The 18,416-nt window shown below is 51.5% G+C and overlaps 1 protein-coding gene across 7 annotated transcripts in view; it reads right to left on the bottom strand.

Moving 5' to 3' along the window:
• The window catches only part of ZER1 (zyg-11 related cell cycle regulator), a 31,833-nt gene extending 15,978 nt beyond the window's left edge, over window positions 1-15,855 (bottom strand). For 4 of the 7 annotated variants that reach the window (XR_003964383.1, XR_003964384.1, XR_003964381.1 and 1 more), the window contains exons 1-5: window positions 15,748-15,855; window positions 3,688-3,939; window positions 1,239-1,389; window positions 599-1,035; window positions 110-286 (exon numbers count right to left, since the gene is read on the bottom strand). Coding sequence is in view for 1 of the 7 variants with exons in the window: in XM_030294426.2 (XP_030150286.1) it covers window positions 110-286; window positions 599-1,035; window positions 1,239-1,389; window positions 3,688-3,845 (923 nt within the window). In the remaining 6 variants the exon portion in view is untranslated. Of the gene's footprint in view, window positions 1-109; window positions 287-598; window positions 1,036-1,238; window positions 1,390-3,334; window positions 3,627-3,687; window positions 3,940-9,782; window positions 10,337-15,747 lie in introns of those variants that run through there. The other 3 variants (XR_003964382.2, XM_030294426.2, XR_003964385.1) reach the window with 3 other exon arrangements.
• Window positions 15,856-18,416: the final 2,561 nt, after the last annotated feature.

An 18,416-nucleotide genomic window follows, 5' to 3' on the forward strand; every position in this document is an offset into this window, starting at 1 on the left:
TCGTTTCTTTATCTCCAGCACCCAGCACAGGACTCGGCAGAAGGGCACTTGGTAAATGCTTGTTGAATGATAGACACCCCGCCGGCAACCATGGCAGGTGGGTCCCCACCTAGTCTGCCCTGCCTCCTCGTCCATCTTGGAGATGCTGCAGTTCTCCAGGATCATGTGGCCAGAGATGTCCAGAGACATCAGGTTCCCCAGCTTTTGCACAAAGAGGCTCAGCACCTTGCGAGTCAGCTTGAACTTGTAGTAGCTGGAGAGGCGGTCTCGGGAGATGTCCAGGTGTCTGGAGATTGGAGCGGGGGCCACAGGTCAGAGCTGGACACAGGTCGGGGCCGCCTCAGAGACCCCTGCTCCTTCAGCCCATGGCAGGGGAGGGGCCATCCCCGCCACAGCTGCTCCAGGGCATTCTGGGAAAAAGCCTGCGGGGACCCAGAAGCCCTGGATAGCCCTGAGGCAGCCGGAACACTGGGTTTAAGGAAGGGGACTGTCTCTTTCATCCCCACTTCTGCCCGGCCAGGGGCTCACGAAGCCTCACGGGACTGCCAACACCCACCTCCCCACCCTCGCCCCAGTGAGCTCTGGGCCGGCAGCTCACCGCAGCTTGTGCAGCTGGACGATGACCCGGATGTGGTCATCTGACAGGTCCATGTTGTAGAGCACAAGGGACACCAGGCTGTCTTTCCACTGGGTTAGGAAGGCCGCGTCGCTCGTCTGGATGCCCGAGAGGTCCAAGGCAGCCAGTGAGCTGAGAGGCCGTAGCAGGGACTCCACAGGGACCCCGTCGATCATGCGGCCCAAGTTGAGGAAGCGTAGGCGGCTGAAGCCCTCGAAGGTGAAGTCCTTGACCAGCACCTGGCAGGTGGGATTGACGAGGCACTCGTCTTCACAGCCCCCTGGGTTCTCCTCCTCATAGAAAATGTTTGCACAGCCGAAGAGGCTCAGGGATACGAGGGTGTGGCTGAAGCTCCTCAGCGTCTGCAGGCTCTTGGCGGACAGCTTCTCGCAGTTGGTCAGGTACAGCTCCACCAGGTCCTGGGAGCAGGCACAGCTCTGTCAGCGGCACTGCCCTCCCGCCCCCAGGCCTGGGCCGCAGTTGAGCTTGGGGAGGGGGGTGTACGAGGCGGGGATGCACTGGATTCTTGTGCTGGAGGCGCGTGGCTTGGCCCCCGACTCACCGATCATCTCGAGGCCGCCTCCCCATGACCATCCCCACCGGCTGGCGAAGCGGGTCTCACCTGCTTGCGGATGGCCTCCAGGTCCTGGTCCTGTACCAGGTCCTCACGGAGGTGGATCCGGGTGAGGCGGGTGCTGCGGGGGTCGGAGAAAAGGCTGAAGAAGCTCTCGTGCGGCTCAAAGTTGCAGGCGGCGTTGACCAGCTCCACATACCTGGGAAGGAGGAAAGCCTGGCTTGAGGGGGAGCCCAGGGACCCTCGTTCTCCCTTCAAGGCTCAGCACCAGCCCTCCTGTCCCTGAAACCTTCCCTCATCACTGGTCAGCAACCTCCATCTCGTCTATTCCCTGCCCTTCTTTCTTTCTTTTTACTGATTTTTTTTTTTTTTTTTTTTTTTTAGTAGGCTTCACGTCCAGAGCAGGGCCCAACGAGAGGCCCAGTGTGAGGCTTGAACTCCTGACCCTGAGATTAAGACCTGAGCTGCGATCAAGAGTTGGACACTTGGGTCCCCAGGGTGGCTCAGTTGGTTAGGTTTCTGACTCTTGATCTCAGCTCAGGTCATGATTTCATGGCCATGAGATTGAGCCTCGCATCAGCACAGAGCCTACTTGGGATTCTCTCTCTCCCTCTCTCTCTCTGTCCCTCCCCTGTTCATGCATATGTGTGCTCTCTCTCTCTCTCAAAATAAATAAATTAAAAGAAAAAAAAGTCAGATGCTTAACACACTGAGCCACCCAGGTACCCACCCCCCCCCACCACCACAGCCCCTCTTTCTAACAGTACCTATTTGGGTCCCGAGCACTGTGCAGGTGAGACAGAGTGGCCCCAGGCACCATGGGTGCAAAGGTGATGAAGGGGCCTCTTATCAACAGCCAATTCCAAGCTCTTCCCCCCGAAACCCTACACATCTATAACAAACATACACGTCCACACTCCTCATCTTTAAGCCAGCTTCTGATTCCTTGATCAGCCCCTCCCAGGACCCTTTCCAACAGGAAGATTAAGCCAAGGAGTTTAAGGATCCCAGCTGGGTATAGGGCAAGCACTCAATAAAACCCTGCTGAGGTCAGCTAATGTAAGATTCCTGGTCTGGTGGAAAAGGCTTTGAGTCAAACACTCTGGAATCTAAATCCTGGCTTGACTGTTCACTACGTGGGCAGCTTCATGTGAGGAATGGAACTTCCCCAGCGTTCAGTTTCTTCATCTGTAAAATGGACATAACTCTGGTCTGCAAAGCATCCAAGCAAGTGCCTGACCTGCATCAAATGCTTGGAACATGATTACAAACTGGGCTCTGTCCTGGGGCGCCTGGGTGGCTTGATCGGTTAGGCGTCCGACTTCGGCTCAGGTCATGATCTCACGGTCCGTGAGTTCGAGCCCCGCGTCGGGCTCTGTGCTGACAGCTCAGAGCCTGCAGCCTGTTTCAGATTCTGTGTCTCCCTCTCTCTCTGCCCCTCCCCTGTTCATGCTCTGTCTCTCTCTGTCTCAAAAATAAATAAACGTTTAAAAAAAAAAATCAAACTGGGCTCTGTCCTCAGGTCACATACAAGTTCCAACTTTTTTTTTTTTTTTTAAAGATTTTATTTTTAAGTAATCTCCACATGCAACATAGGGTTCAAACTCACAAGCCTGAGATCAAGAGTCGCATGCTCCACTGACTGAGCCAGCCAGGTGCACCCACAGATTCTTGCTTTTATATGCAACTGTTTGGCCTAACATTTCTCTTCTGGACACTGGACTCCCTGAGGTGAGTGAATGCACATCTTACTGCTAGGAACCTCTAAGAGCGGAGAGTCCTTGGAGGTTCCACATAAAGATTTTCTTTTTCTCTCTTTTTTTTTTAAGTTTGTTTGTTTATTTATTTAGAGAGAGAATGAGTGGGGGAGGGGCAGAGAGAGGAAGAGAAAGAATCCCAAGCAGGCTCCACACTGTCAGCACAGAGCCCAATGCGGGGCTTGAACTCACGAACCATGAGATCGTGACCTGAGATGAAATCAAGAGTTGGACGCTTAACCGACTGAGCCACCCAGGTGCCCCCACACAAAGATTTTCTGAACGGTTCAATTCCTGCTCATGGGTTCATTATTTGTGCACCAGTGGGCAAATGTGTGTGCCCACGTGTACACAGACACGTGTTTGCAGGCACAGGCAAGTGCACACGGAACAGCACAGAACTCCTGCGCTTATATGCAGTTTCTGTACTCTCTCGTAGATGTAATACACACGTGCAGGGACACACTCAAACACACCCCGTGCTGCAGCCCATGTGTGTCCACACACCCATTCCTTCACGTGCACACCCCTCCACACGCTTAGCAACATGCACACGTACAACCTTATGGCTATGAACATACCAGTGTTCTCCTGCACCCACAGATACCCAAGGGCATGCACACCCCCTCACACATATGTATCCCCAGCCGCATCCCTGCACGGTGCACATGATGGTCCCGGGGCCTCCACGCGTGCTCATGCTAAGCCTCATGCCCGTGCCCCGGCCCCCGCCTGCTCACTCATTGACGAGCCGGTCGCAGATCTCGCTGGGTAGGAAGATGTCTGGATGTAGCCGCAGAGTCTCCTTGTCCAGCAGGTAGCCCAAGGTGCCATCCAGGTTGCGCAAGCAGAAGTCGGTGCAGAGGGCCATCAGGGACTCGGGGGTGTCGGACGCCATGCTGGGGACAGGCGGGGGGGGCACTCCACGACAGGAGCCCCTAGGGGCAGCGGTGACTCCTCGGCACTCACAGGATCATTGGCAGAATCACAGCCTGTGGAACAGGAAGAAGCTAAGTGAGTCCCCCATAAGAACCAGAACCACTGGCTGCCCTAGGTCCACTCTCTGAGTAGGGAAACTGAGGCCCCGGATGTCACACTCAAATTAGCAGTCTGGCAGAGGCACGTCCCAAGGCTCCTGATTCCTTGCCTGCTCTCTCTGCTGTGCCACTATCTACGTGTGGCTTGAACTGCAAAGAGCAGGGGGCCTTTTCCAAGCATTTGTACGCCTTCAGAGTGTCCGTGGGCAGACATGCGTGTGATGGGGACTCAATGCTTGGGTGAGGATAACAGGAGCTTTCGTTAATAGCTACACTGGGGTGTCTCTTACTATGTAACCTAACCCATAAATGGCTGTCACTGTGTGAGCATTTAGTACATGCCAGGGTTTTACAGACATGTTGTCACTGAATCTCATCGTATATGATTAAGAATGAAGGTTCTGGTGCGCCTGGGTGGCTCAGTCGGTTAAGTGTCTGACTCTCGATCTCAGCTCAGGTCGTGATCGCGGGTTGTGAGTTCAAGCCCCATGCTGGGCTCCATGCTGCGTGTGGAGCCTACTAAAAAAAAAAAAAAAAAAAAAAAAGGATGAAAGGTCTCCTCCTGAGCGTGGCAAAAATATATGTCCCCATAAAAAACGGTACATTAATGTTTTCACACTGGTATTATTCGTAATAGCCCAAAAGTGGAAACAACGCAAATGTCCATCAAGTGATGCATGGATAAACAAAAATGGTCTATCCGTATAATGGAATATTATTCAGCCATAAAAGGAATGAGGTATTGGCAACTGCTACAACGCGGGTGGACCTTGAAAACACGATGCTAAGTGAAAGAAGCCAGACACAAAAGGTCATATGGTTCCATTTTTATGAAGTGTATAGCCAGAACAGGCAAACCTATGGAGACAGAAGAAGAATAGTGGCTGCCTAGGGCTAGGAGGTTGTAAGGAAATGGGGAGTGACTGCTAATGGGTATGGGGTTTCTTCTGGGGTGATAAAAATATCTTAAAATTGATTGTGGTGACAGTCACACAATTCTGAATATATTAAAAACCACGAATTATCTCTGTTAGATAGGTGAACTGTAGGGTATAGGAATTGTAGCTCAATAAAACTGTTAGTAAAAACCTAAAATCCCTTACTATTTTCATGACCTTGAGATAGGTAAAGATTCCTTAAGTAGGGTCGTAAGGAAAAAATGATAAACCAATCTGCATTGAAGTGAAGAAACTACTGTTCATACGTACACAAAAATTAATCTGAGACAAACCACAGGCCTAAATGTGAAGGGTAGAACAATAAGGTTTCTAGAAGAAAACACAGGAGTCTATCTTATGACTTCAGAGTAGGCGATCATTTCTTAAATAGGTCACAAAAAAACCCAGAAACCATATATAGAAATAAATCATACTGCCTTAAAATGTTAAGTCTCTGTTCATCAAAAGATATCATTAAGAAAGAGAAAGGGCAGGGGCGCCTGGGTGGCTCAGTTGGTTAAGTGTCTGACTTCAGCTCAGGTCACAATCTCACAGCTCATAAGTTCAAGCTGTGCGTCAGGCTCTGTGCTGACAGCTCAGAGCCTGGAGCCTGCTTCGGATTCTGTGTCACCCTCTCTCTCTGCCCCTTGTCCACTCACATGCTGTCTGTCTCTCTTTCAAAAATAAATAAAACATTTAAAAAGTTAAAAAAAAAAAAAGGGCAAGCCACAGCCTAGAAAATAGTTCCAATAATATATCCAACAAAGGACTCATATTCAGAATACATAAACAACTTCTACAAATCATTTTTTTATTTTTTTATTTTTTTTATTTTTAAAAATTTTTTTTTTTCAACGTTTCTATTTATTTTTGGGACAGAGAGAGACAGAGCATGAACGGGGGAGGGGCAGAGAGAGAGGGAGACACAGAATCTGAAACAGGCTCCAGGCTCCGAGCCATCAGCCCAGAGCCTGATGCGGGGCTCGAACTCACGGACCGCGAGATCGTGACCTGGCTGAAGTCGGACGCTTAACCGACTGCGCCACCCAGGCGCCCCTACAAATCATTTTCTTAAATATTTTTTTCAAGCAATCTCTACACCCAACATGGGGCTCGAACTCACACCCTGAGATCAAGAGTAGCACGCTCCACTGACTGAGCCAGCCAGCTGCTCCAAAATCGTTTTTTTTTTTTTTTAAAGGACATAGCATCCAACTGAAAAATTGACTTGAAAAGGCAAAAGACTTGAAAAGGTATTTCATAAGGGACAGAGAACATATGGAAACATATACAAAAGGGCTCAGCCTCATCAGAATCCGTAAAATCACAATGAGATACCATTTCCCACCCACCACAATGGCTCAACTGGAAACAACAACAATACAGGCAACACCAAGCCTGTACTGTAGTGAAGACGGAACAACAGGATGTCGCCCACACTGCTGGTGGGAGTGAAAATTGGTGTGCATCGACAGTATAATGGAATATTGTATGACACTATCTACCAAAGCTGAATATGCACATATGTTCAATGTTCAGCAATTCTATTCGTAGGTACACACCCAACAAAGGTGCACATATAAATGTTCCCCCAAAGACACAGACCAGAATGTTCACAGCAGTATTATTCGGAGTAGCCAAAACCAGAAAGGAATCTGAATGTCCCTGACATTAGAATGAATAATTACGGTGTAATCACCAACGAAATACTAATGGCAATGAGAACGCACAAACTATTGTTAACACAATGGCTTGGGTGAACCCGACAGTGTTCAGTGAAAGAAGTCAGACATAAGAGAGCTTATATCATATTATATACCAAATGAATCCATTCATGTTTTACTCCACTAAGCTAAAAAACAGAACAATCTGAGGCGCCTGGGTGGCTCAGTCACTTGAGTGTCTGCCTCTTGATTTCAGCTCCGGTCATGATACCAGCGTCATGGGACTGAGCCCCAATCTTGGCTCCATGCTGAGCGTGGATACTGCTTGAGATTCTCTCTCTCTTTCTCCCTGTGTCCCCCCCACCAGCTTGCATGTGCACGCTCTCTCTAAAATAAAATAAAATAAAATAAAATAAAATAAAATAAAATAAAATAAAATAGGGGCGCCTGGGTGGCTCAGTTGGTTAAGTGTCCGACTCTTGATTTTGGCTAAGGTCACAATCCCAGGGTTGTGGGATCAAGCCCCACGTCGGGCTTTGCACTGAGCATGGAGCTTGCTTAAGATTCTTTCTCCCTCTTCCTCTGTCCTTCCCCCCCCCCCAAATTGTGCTCTCTCTCTCTCTCTCTCAAAAATAAATAAAATTTGATAAAATTTAACTTTAAAAATACAGAGGGGCACCTGGGTGATTCAGTTGGTTATGCGTCCTACTCTCGGTTTCAACTCAGGTCATGATCTCAATCCGTGGGTGTGAGCCCCATGTCAGACTCCATGCTGCTGGTATGGAGTCTGCTTGGGATTCTCTCTCTTTCCCTCTCTCTGTCCCTCCCCTGCTCTCTCTCTCTCTAAATAAATAAATAAATAAATAAACCCTAAAAAAAAAAAAAAAGAAAAGAAAAATCTGATCTGTGGTGGTAGAAGTCAGGATTGCAGTTACTTTGGGGATTTGGCTGGGTGCTGAGAAGATCCTAGTCCCTTATCTGAATATGTCCAGCGTTCACTTTGTGAATATTCAGGAGTTGTATATCATGATGTGTGATTTTTAAAAATGTAAATTATAGGCGTGCCTGGGTGGCTCAGTCAGTTAAGCATCCGACTACTCGGCTCAGGTCATGATCTCACAGCCATGGGACAGAGCCCTGGGTCAGGCTCTGTGCTGACAGTATGGAGCCTGCTTGTGATTCTCTCTCTCCCTCTCTCTTGGGCCCTCCCCCAGCTCACGTGCTCTCTCTCACAGTAAACTTAAAAAATGTGTAATTCAATAAAAGTTAATAAAATGGCCTGGGCACCAAAGAGGTCTACATTTAGAGGGGACTAGGGTTCAGTTAAATGATGCTCTGAGAGTGTATCTCCTCAGCTACAAGTGGCTGAGGATGAAAACTGAACCTTCGTATTCAACTTGAGTGAACAAGGTAGAAAAAACCACTTACAGAACCGAGGATCGTCAGGAATTAATCCCCAACCAGCTTTCTACCAGGGTCTGTATCGGAAAGGGTGGAGGAGATAGGCAAAATGAACCCGTGGTGATTAGAAAGTGGCCGGGGGACCTCTGGGACAGGAAATTCATCAAACTGCCCACTCACGCTTTCCATGCCTTCTTTTCCCTATCTAGGTTATACTTCAATAGTTGTTTTTGGGTTTGATTTTTGCTTTTGTTTTTTTGACATGCAGACTCTGTGGTCAGATCTGTTTCAATCCACTTCTACAATTCACTGTACATTACTTAACCTCTCTGGACCTCAGTTTCCTCATTTGGAAAATGGGGATAATCATCCCCACTTCACAGGGCTGTTGGAGTAAATGAGATGTTGGGGAAGCGTTTAGTCTCAGGCTTGATGAGACTCAATATAGAATAGATGGTGGTTATGATCCCCCCTTCCAGATGAGAAAACTCAGGCTCAGAGAGGCTACTCTGTCCAAACTGGGATTTGAATCTGGTCTCTTGGACTCCACCATATCACCCCTTGGAGAGCTCTGAAGCAGTTCAGGGCCCAGCACTTCCCCCGGCTTCCTGGAGCCCCCGTGTCCCTATCTGAGCCTTCTGGGCTGCTCCAGAAATCCAGTGGGCAGCCACAGAGCCCTGTGCCCTCAGACATTGCAAGGTCTCAGTGCTGGCACCACCGCTTACTGGTGACAGTGCGCTGAGAGCTCTGGAGTCAGGCCCACGCAGCTTCAAGTCCCAGCCCTGCTGCTTAAGAGCAGGTGCACTTGGTGAACAAGTGTCTTCATCCCTCTGTGCCTCAGTTTCTCCTCTAAAACAGGGAGTACTGTGCGAAGATAACATAGAATATCAAAAGATACCAGCATGGGGCCTGGCATGTGGTAACTACTCAATAAAAAGCAGCTATTATTACCGTTGCCATTGTCACCATTACCATTGTCCTGCCTCACCTGCTGTGATCCCCAACACAGCAGGGTCTGTCCCTGCCCAGTTCAAGGTCTGTGCTCCCCAGGCCTGGGTCTCTTGCCACAAGGCCTGTGGTGCCAGCTGTCCCACTGGCCGTGTGCCACCCTTGAGGGAAGGCACAATAAACAGGCTGCCCCGGCACTGGGCATGGCCCTCCTCTGCCTTCATTCACTCCCAGATCTTCCCGGGGCCACAGGAGCCAGGGGAGCACCGCTGGCAAGGAGGCCCACCCTGCTGGAAGCCAAGTCCTATCTCTTCCAGCAGGCACCGCAGGCCTCCGGAACCACAGCCAGCTTTCTGGCCCACTCAGTGCCCACTGGCCCCTACTGCAGCTGGCCCGGCCTCCTTCGCGGTACTGGCAATAGGCCCTGCGCACAGGGTCACCTTCAGACCTTTGCTCAGTCTATTTTCTTTCAACCAGGACCATCCCAGTTCAACGAATTCTCCCACTTTCTACTCTAAATACTACTCCCACCCCCAAAACGCATTCATGCCCCTCCTCCAGGAAGCATACCTACCCCCTCCAGCCCACGCTGCCTTTGACCTCTCCTTCATTAGCTGCCGCCTGTACACCTCGGGCCTTGGTGTCGACCTCACTTCCTCTGGGGACACTTCCCTGCTCCGCCAGGGTGCTCCTGCTGTGTGCCCCCATGGCCCCACCACAACAACTAATACTTTGAACTAACGCTGGTTTAGTTATCCGACTCCTCTTCCAGCTGCCCAGCTCCATGAGGCCGGGAACCCGGCTGTCTTACGTGGCATCATCCCTGCGCTGAGCCCAGGTCACTTACGTATTCACTTGGTACCTGTCCGCTGGGCACTGTGGGTCCAGTGGTGGGTGAAACCAGGTGAGGTCCCTGTCCTTGTGGAGCATACTCACTCCGAGGGGAGACAGACATGCACCTAAAAAGCACACGAACCCCACGCCACGTACCCGGGACCAGTGTCCTCAGGGAGAAGGAGGCACCTGGGGCCCCGCGTGCCTGTGCCAGGGGACCTGCCCTGGACTGGCGAGTCATGGGCAGGCTTCCTCGGAAGTGACATTTCAGCTGGGACCCAAAAGATGAGTCATACTTAACTCTGGAGGTGGGGATAGAAGGGAAGGGTGTTCCAGCAAGAAGGAATAGATGTGCACAGGCTGAGGCCAGAGGGGACGGGACCCTGGTACGACAGGCCCAGTTCCATGGCAGTTTGCTGGACACCCTGTGTGGGCCTGACACCTCGTAGGGTTTCCACACACGCCTGTGGAAGAGACGAAGGGACTTGTAAGTTGTGCCACGCATGGCACCCGGGGACAAGGCACACTCTTGTATCCTCCCTGCCGGCCACGCCAGGGCACTGTGGGGCCCCAGTGGCCACAGGGGAATGCTCACCACTCGGAACGAGAGGACGCCACCAGGGGTTTTGCCTTTTCTGCAGGACTGAGCCCAGTCACGAAGGTAGCCGCCAGGCCCCAGCCCCGCTCCCCAGGTGGAAGGAACAGCACCCTTTCAGCCACCGAGGGCACCCAAAGCCCCCTAGAAACACACCAGGCAGATGGTACCATTTGCTAACTGCCCTTTGGCCGTGTGGCCCCCGCTGTTTGGGGGTGAGATGAGCTGGAGGAGGAAGGGGCCGGAGGCGGGGAGGTGTGGGGCACCCTGCCACTGGTGCCCCATCTGGTTGCAGGTCTGGCGCCCGGCAGACACAGTCATCTCTCCCCTCCCCACTCCCACCCACGAGGGCTCCTTGTTCCCACGGCAGTCACTGGCCATCTGGGATACTGGCAACCGGGCACAAGCTGGCAACTGCGACACAGTAAGAGCCCTGTGTCTTCCTCCGTCACTTCTCTAGCAGGTTCTTTACACTGGATCCATCCTGAGCTACGACATGGTGGCGTGGGGAAGTGGGGAGCAGAGGAGAGAGAAGGGAGAAAACAGAAGCAGTGGCCGAAGCCTCCGTGCTGGTTGCTTCCAGATGGGGCGCTGAGCCCCTCGCGCTTGAACTGCGTTAAATAGTTCCTTATTTAACCAACAAATGACATTCCCTAGGATCCTGCACTTGAAGCTAATTGTCATTTGTATAACAATTGTCTAACAACCCCTCCCCCAGCCCATGAGCTCTGGGAGGATGGGAATCCTTTTTGCTTGCAGGCTCCGGGATCCTCTGTGCCAGCCTGTGCCTGGCATGCATCACAATAAAGGTTTGCCTTTGCCCTGACCTCACTCCAGCAGCATGAGGTATTGACAACTGATCATACCCTGCTTCCTGATGAGGACACTGAGGCTTGCCTGCAATCACACAAATGACAACAGGGGACACAATCCTAAACCAAACTCACACTTGTCACCACACCATTAAGTCTTCTGTCCATGCAGCGCAGGCGAAAGAGAAACTGCGGTCCAGACAAGGGAGCATGGGATCCCGGCGGTGACCTGACACCCGGCCGACAGGCTGGGGGAGCCAGAAGTTCTGAGCCTTGGAGCAGCGCCCACCCTGTGAAATATTAACCCGAGAGCTGGGGGGGAAAAATCCAAACAAATGCCCTATTTACAGAAGCTGGAAGCTTTCCAGGAGCAGATCCCAGGCCAGATATCGGGGGCGGGAAGCTGGTGTGAGGGGAGTCCGGGCAAGCGCCAGGGTGTCCCAGGGGCAAAGGTGAAGGCGGCCAGGATCAGAAAGCATCCCAAGGGGTCTGGCCCGCACAGCCTAATCGCAGAGTGGGTTAGGTTAGGAAGACAGGGGAAATGGAATGAGGGAGGAACGCACCTCACCACTCACTGGTGCCACCTGGAGGCAGAGGGGCCTTGGGGCTACTCCCTGAGTTCCAAGCTTGCACTAGGCACCAGACTTTGGCTCAGGTCGTGATCTCACGGTCTGTGAGTTCGAGCCCTGCATCAGGCTCTGAGCTGACAGCTCAGAGTCTGGAACCTGCTTCAGATTCTGTGTCTCCCTCTGTCTCTGCCCCTCCCTCGCTCGTGCTCTGCCTCTCTCTCTGTCTCTCAGAAATAAATAAACATCCATCAGGGCACCTGGGTGCCTCAGTTGGTTAAGCGTCTGACTTTGGCTCAGGTCGGGATCTCGTGGTTTGTGAGTTCGAGCCCCGCGTCAGGCTCTGTGCTGGCAGCTCAGAGCCTGGAGCCTGCTTTGGATTCTGTGTTTCCCTGCCTCCTCTCCTTGCCCCTCCCCCGCTTATGCTCTGTCTCTCTTGCTCTCAAAAATAAATCACACATTTAAAAAACCTTTTTTAAGTGATCGCACCCACACTGAGCACCATATTCCAAGAACTCTGCTAAGTACTTGATACATGTTAAGCCGTTAAATTCTCTCCACAACCACACGAAGCAGGAGTTATTAAAACCTACAGCTTGCAGATGAGGAGGCTGGGGCTCTGAATGGTGAGGTAATTTGCCATGGACTATGTATAGGTACGAGGGTCTACGGGGACACGGCAATAGCCATAGAGGGATGTGTTAGTTCAAGACTTAGAGCTTCAAGCTTCCCATGCATGCTCTCGCTGAAGGCACAAATAACCTACGAGGGCCACATTATTTTGTTTTCCAGAGGAACAAACTGTGTGGTTCAAATATGTGTGATGATTTGTCCAAGGTCCCCCACTACGTGCTTGGCTCTCTTTACCACTACGCGATGGGTAGGAACCATTTCTCCTCGCCTCAGGTCTCCTCTCTGCAGATGAGCCTTCACTGACTCCTTACAACCCTGAGTGTCCTCAGATCCTGAGCACAGATGTTATGGTATTGCTGGGAACTGTCCTATGGGCATATATCATTTTGGCCACAGGACTGGGAGGTTCTCAGCGGACACCTCGTGTGATCCATAGGGTCTCCATGACGCAGTGAGTGTGTGGCTGGTTGATGGCAGATGAAGGAGCCTCAGCTGCACAAGACCCCCCCAAGCAATATTTACCAGCCTCAATGATTCCGTCAGGGTCCTTATTGGTCAATGGGTTGCAAACGGCGCCTACCTTGTGGCGTTAGTGAGGAGGTGCCACGAGATAATGTCAAGAAGGTGGTGACCGATCATTATGGAGTGATCTCCTAGAAACTTATGCTTGGGGAGACCCTTCTGTTCATTTTGGAAGGTGGAAAATCAGCTTTAGTGATTGAGCCAGATAAAGAATGCTGCTCCCCAAATCGATGACCCACCTGGGGTCCCTGAACTGGCATTTCAGGAATGAAGAACAGCTGAGGTTCTAAAGCTCTCTGCCCCAAAAATATGAGTGCAGAATCCCGATGGCGCTAATAATAACCAGAACTGTCCTTTACCTTTGTAGTGAGCTCTAGAGTGCACCAAATTCTTTCACGACCTGTGTTTCATTTCATCCTCAGAGTTGGCATACAGATAGGAAAACCGAGGCCCAGGCAGGGGATTGGAACTTGCCCAAGTTCACACGGGGAGCCAGCAACAGAGCTGGGGCTTGAACCCAGGTCCCCAGATGACTAGTCCTAGGTTCTAGCCACGGCGGCTGCTCGGATATGCTGGCTCTCAGCGTCTAAGAGCTCTGGCTTTTCATTTTTAAATCATCTGGCCCAGTCGCCCTGCTTAGCTTATGACCCAGGCCTGATGATATAGTCCAGGCTTGGGGGGTGAGGAGGGAGATCAACCATTGTTCCACTCCCTATAAGGCAGGCTGCAAAATCTGAGCCTCTGCTGGGTACTTCTTGGATTAACACTCTGCATCAGCAGATCAGGCGCACACGCACCCCAACGGCACGTCAGGGGCCAACACAGACTGCCCTTCCCAACCTGTCCATGGCATATTTACGTCAACACCATCATCTTGTTTATTTTATGTGGCAGAATGGGGATTTGCTGGGCTCTTTTGTAAAAGGCCCCATCCCCTTCTGCTGTCCTCAAGAAAGCCAAGACCAAGCTACCGTCCTCCCCGTAGGATATGCAACCATTGTTCCCACTGAAGGGTGACAGGAAGTTTCCACTTTGTCTCCCCACCCCCACTGTTCTCCAAAATTCTACTAGCTCAGGGAGGCAGCCAGAGCTGGTGGCACCACCAGCTGGTGCGAAAAAGAAAGGCTTGGAGGTAGACACATGCAAACAGTTCCTCATCATGGCCGTTGCCATCATCACAAGTGCCACATACCGAGTCATTAATATGTGCTAAATAGCGTGCTAAGTAAGCACTGCAGTGCATGATGTCTCATTAAGCCCAACAAGCCTATTCTGCAGATGAGGACACTGAGGTGGTCCCTTGCCCAAGTTCTCACAACCAGGAAGCAGCTGCATGATCTGATTTAACACTACAGTGCTCTATGGCTGTCCTTTTGGTATTAATCCCATCAGGGGTCATTACAAAGATGGAAAAGGGGTACTTATAATGCCAGACCAGAGTACAGCGGCTATTTGTCACTTAAAACAAATCTATATTTTCTCTGACCACCAGACACCACGTTAGTACAGTTCCGAAAGGATGCTCCATTAGATACTGTGACCCTGCGTCACATGGACAGCCCCTGACATTCTTCCCACCGTTATCTGGTTCCCACTTCCCCTCCTTCACTCTGCTCCAGCCCTACTGTCCTCTGGCTGTTTCCTGAAATCATCAGGTACACTACCTCAGGACCTTTGCACTTGCTGTTGAATGCTCTGACTGTAGAGAGATGCATGGTTTGCTCCCTCCACCCCCCCCCCCCCGCTTCGGGTTTTTGTTCAGATATCACCTTATTAGAGCTGATCAACGTCTATAAAAAAGTGAACCCACTCTCTGGACCTTCCCTTGGCCCTTCCTGCTTTATTCTTCTCCATGTCACTTATTGCACCCTACATATTTTATAATTCTTACTTTCTGAATGAAGCAATGAACTGAAACAGAGACCCCTCACCACCGGCCCCCACCCCCTGCTCTAAGCATAGCCTCCTCTTACTTTTTTCAAAGCTGTCTTCAATGCTTCTTCTACCCATTTTGAACCCTGAAGAGAAATATTCTGTGGGAAAGATCATACGCCCTGTGGAGGCATCAGGCCTTCCGCCCTCAAACACCAAGCACGCTGACAGGCACAGGCAAAGACTGGAAATCTTGGACTCCTTGGGCCAAAGAGCAGCCAAGTCAATTTCCACCCACAGAGCTATAGTGGCCAGCAGTCAGTTTCACTTTCAACTCACCTATCAGGCTCCCCTTGCCCTCAGGTTTGCAACCCCAGCCCATCCCCTTCTCATCCTGTTGGATTTCCTGCACCTTGTCATTCCTTTTGGGAGCCATTCCAGAATCCCAGCCGTCCCTGAGCTTTTAAGCATTGCTTTGGAGGAACTTAAGCTCGTCCAACAGGTAGGAGGGGCAGAGGGTAGCCCTTTTAGTCCTAGGTCGATCCCCCATTTTGTAGGGGCATCCGACAGGGAGTCATTTTCTTTCTGGAGAAAGGGAGCTCAGTTTTAAAGGCACGTTTCTCGGACCTGGCAGCAGGGACAGAGAAGGGAGCCCTCCCACCATTGGCCGAATTGGACCTGTGCAAAAGGTTGCAGAGGCGATGCTGAGGCGCCTGAGGCAGGAGGGAAAGGGGGAGGACGCAGATAAATCCCTCGGCCGCGGGAGCGGACGGGATGCTCGCTTCCTCCGCGAGGAGAAGCGGAGGATGCGGCCCGGGAGAATCCGGGGCCAGGGCGCCTGGGGAGACAGGGGATCTCGTTAGGCTAGGGCCGGGGTCTGCGGGAGACGGGGGTCGGCGGGGCGGAGCTTGGGATCCCGGGGACTGGAGCCCCAGGCGGGAGGGGGTCGCGCCGGGGGTGGGACCCGGTGGCCGTTACCTTGCCCTTAGGGCTGCGGGCGGGGCTGAGGGCCGCCGGGTGCTGGCTCCGGGGCCCGGCCCCTCCCCCGATCCGGCTCCAGAGGCTCGGAGCCTGCAGCCGCCGCCGCCTCCGCTGTCAACAAACCCGGGGCGCGTCACTTCCGGGGCCGCCCCTTAGCAACAGCGAACTGGTGCCCCTCGACGGGTCCCGCGGCGAACACGGGCTGCGGCGGCCGAAGGTTCCGGGGCGCGCCGCGGCTCCTCTCCCGGCCGAGCCCGGTCTGCGAGTGGCGGAGAGCGGGTGGTCCCCACCGGGCCGCGAGCACGCACCTCGGGGTGCTCCCTGGCCTCGGGGGGACCCGCCGTGTGACGCTGACCCGGGGCCCGCTCAGGCCTGCGGGCCAGCGGAGCCCGAGCGGTGGTGAGGGGCGGGACGGACTCCACCTTCCGCGTCAGCGCCGACGTCTCCCTGGGCGCCCCCTCCCCCGCCCCGCGCCTGGGCGCCCCATCGAACGCCTACCCCGGGTTCTCCGCAGGTAGCGCTCTCCCACGCGGCCCGACGCGCGCCAGCTTCGCCCTCTGCTTCCCGGGCCGCCAGGTGAGGATCTGGGAGTCGGCCCTGGCCCCTGCGTTTCCCTCAATTCCAATTCCAGTCGCCAAGTCCTGGCGATCGCTCAGACCCTCTGGTTTGGAGCCCCCCTCCTCCCCCCCAGTAGTGCCCGACTCTGTCCACATCATCTCTTCCCTGGATTTCGGCGGCAGCGTCTTCACGCGCCTTCCCCTCCTTCTCCCCACAGTCCCGGAGGGGTTTTTCCCAGACTCGGAGCTGATCAGCTCACTCCCCTGCTTACAACCCTGAACGTAGATGACTGGGGTCATCTGTCAAGTGTCTCCCTCTCCAGCCTCTTGTCCCCCTCCTCTTACTTGCCCTCCCTTCCATTCTCCAATCCACACCGTTTAAAACATTTTTGGTTCTTTTAATGATTCCCCTTCTCTCCTGGGGCTCAAATAATTTCTTCCCAGCTGCACACTCTTCTCGCCGCATCTACATCCAACACAGTTCTTGCCGTATCTGGAGCCAACACACTATTTCACCTTCTGGTCTCAGGTTAGAGGCTACTTTCTTGACATGACCCCACACTCCCACCCCATTCTAATGCCCTAGGTTTGCACAATTTTTTTTTTTCTTTTGCGTAGTACTTTTTAGTCTTTGACCATATGCGATCATGTTTGCACGATTTTGAATCCTTTGAAAAGTCTACTGATGATTTCAAATTACCAAAGTACGACATGCCTACAAAAAAAAAAAAAAAAAAAAAAATCCAAACAGTACAGAAACACATGGTGGGGAAAAAATGAAAATCCCCATTCAAACCCTAACCCAACCCCAATTTCATTCCCTTCCCCAGAAATGACCACTCTTAACAGTTTGGTAAGTATCCCCCTTAGTCCTTTATATATACATAAAATATGCCTGTGTATGTAAGAGCTGAAACAATGAGACTCTGAGGAGAAAATGTAGGAGTCAGTCTGTGCCTGGCAATGGTCTCTTAGATACAACAGCAAAAGCATCAGTGAAAAAAAAATACAAACAAATTGAATTTCATCAAAATTAAGAACTTTTAGGGGCACCTGGATGGCTCAGTCCATTGAGCGTCCAACTCTTGATTTTGGTTTGGTTCACGATCTCATCATGGTTCATGAGATCCAACCCTACATCAGGCTCCATGCCAACAGTGTGGAGTGTACATTCTCTCTCTCTCTCTCTCTCTCTCTCTCTCTCTCTCTCAAAATAAACATTTTAAAAACATTTTAAAATGTTATGCTTCAAAGGGCAACATCAAGAAAGTAAAAAGATAACATCCACAGCATGGGAGAAGCTATCTGCAAGTCATATATCTGATAAAGTACTAATAATCCAAAATATGTAAGGAATTTGCAACAAAATAACAAAAAGGCAAATAACCCAATTTACAATAGGCAAAAGAGCTAAATAGACATTTCTCCCCCAAAATTATACAAATGGCCAGCAAGCACATGAAAAGATGCTCAACATCATTAGTCATCAAGGAAATGCAAATCAAATCCACAATGAGGGGTGCCTGAGTGGCTTAGTCAGTTGAGGGTCCAACTCCTGATTTTGACTCAGGTCATGATCCCAGGGTCATGGGATGGAACCCCGAGTTGGGCTGAACGTGGAGCCTGCTTAAGTTTATCTCTCTCTCTCTCTCTCTCTCTCTCTCTTTCTCTTTCTCTCTCTCTCCCCCCCTCTGCCCCTCTTCCCCACTTGCATGCTCGCTCTGTCTCTCAGATAAAAAAATAAAAACCACAGTGAGGTATAACTTCATATTCTTAGGAGGGATGTGATCAAAGAGACAGACAGTAACAGGTATTCCTGAGGATGTAGAGAGATGGGAGCCCTGGTAAGTTGCTGATGGGAATTTCAGAAGGGTTAGCTCCTTTGGAAAACAGTTTGGCAGTTTCTTAGAAAGTTAAACAGTTACCATATGACCTAGCAAATCCTCTCCTAGGTGTATACCCAAAAGAAAATGTTCATAGCAGCATAATTCATAATAGTCAAGAAGTGGACACAACTTGGGGCGCCTGGGTGGCTCAGTCTGTTAAGCATCTGACTTCGGCTCAGGTCATGATCTCATGGGTCATGAGTTCGAGCCCCGCATCAGTCTC

Source organism: Lynx canadensis, chromosome D4 (genome assembly GCF_007474595.2).
Source record: "Lynx canadensis isolate LIC74 chromosome D4, mLynCan4.pri.v2, whole genome shotgun sequence".
Lineage (NCBI taxonomy): Eukaryota > Metazoa > Chordata > Mammalia > Carnivora > Felidae > Lynx > Lynx canadensis.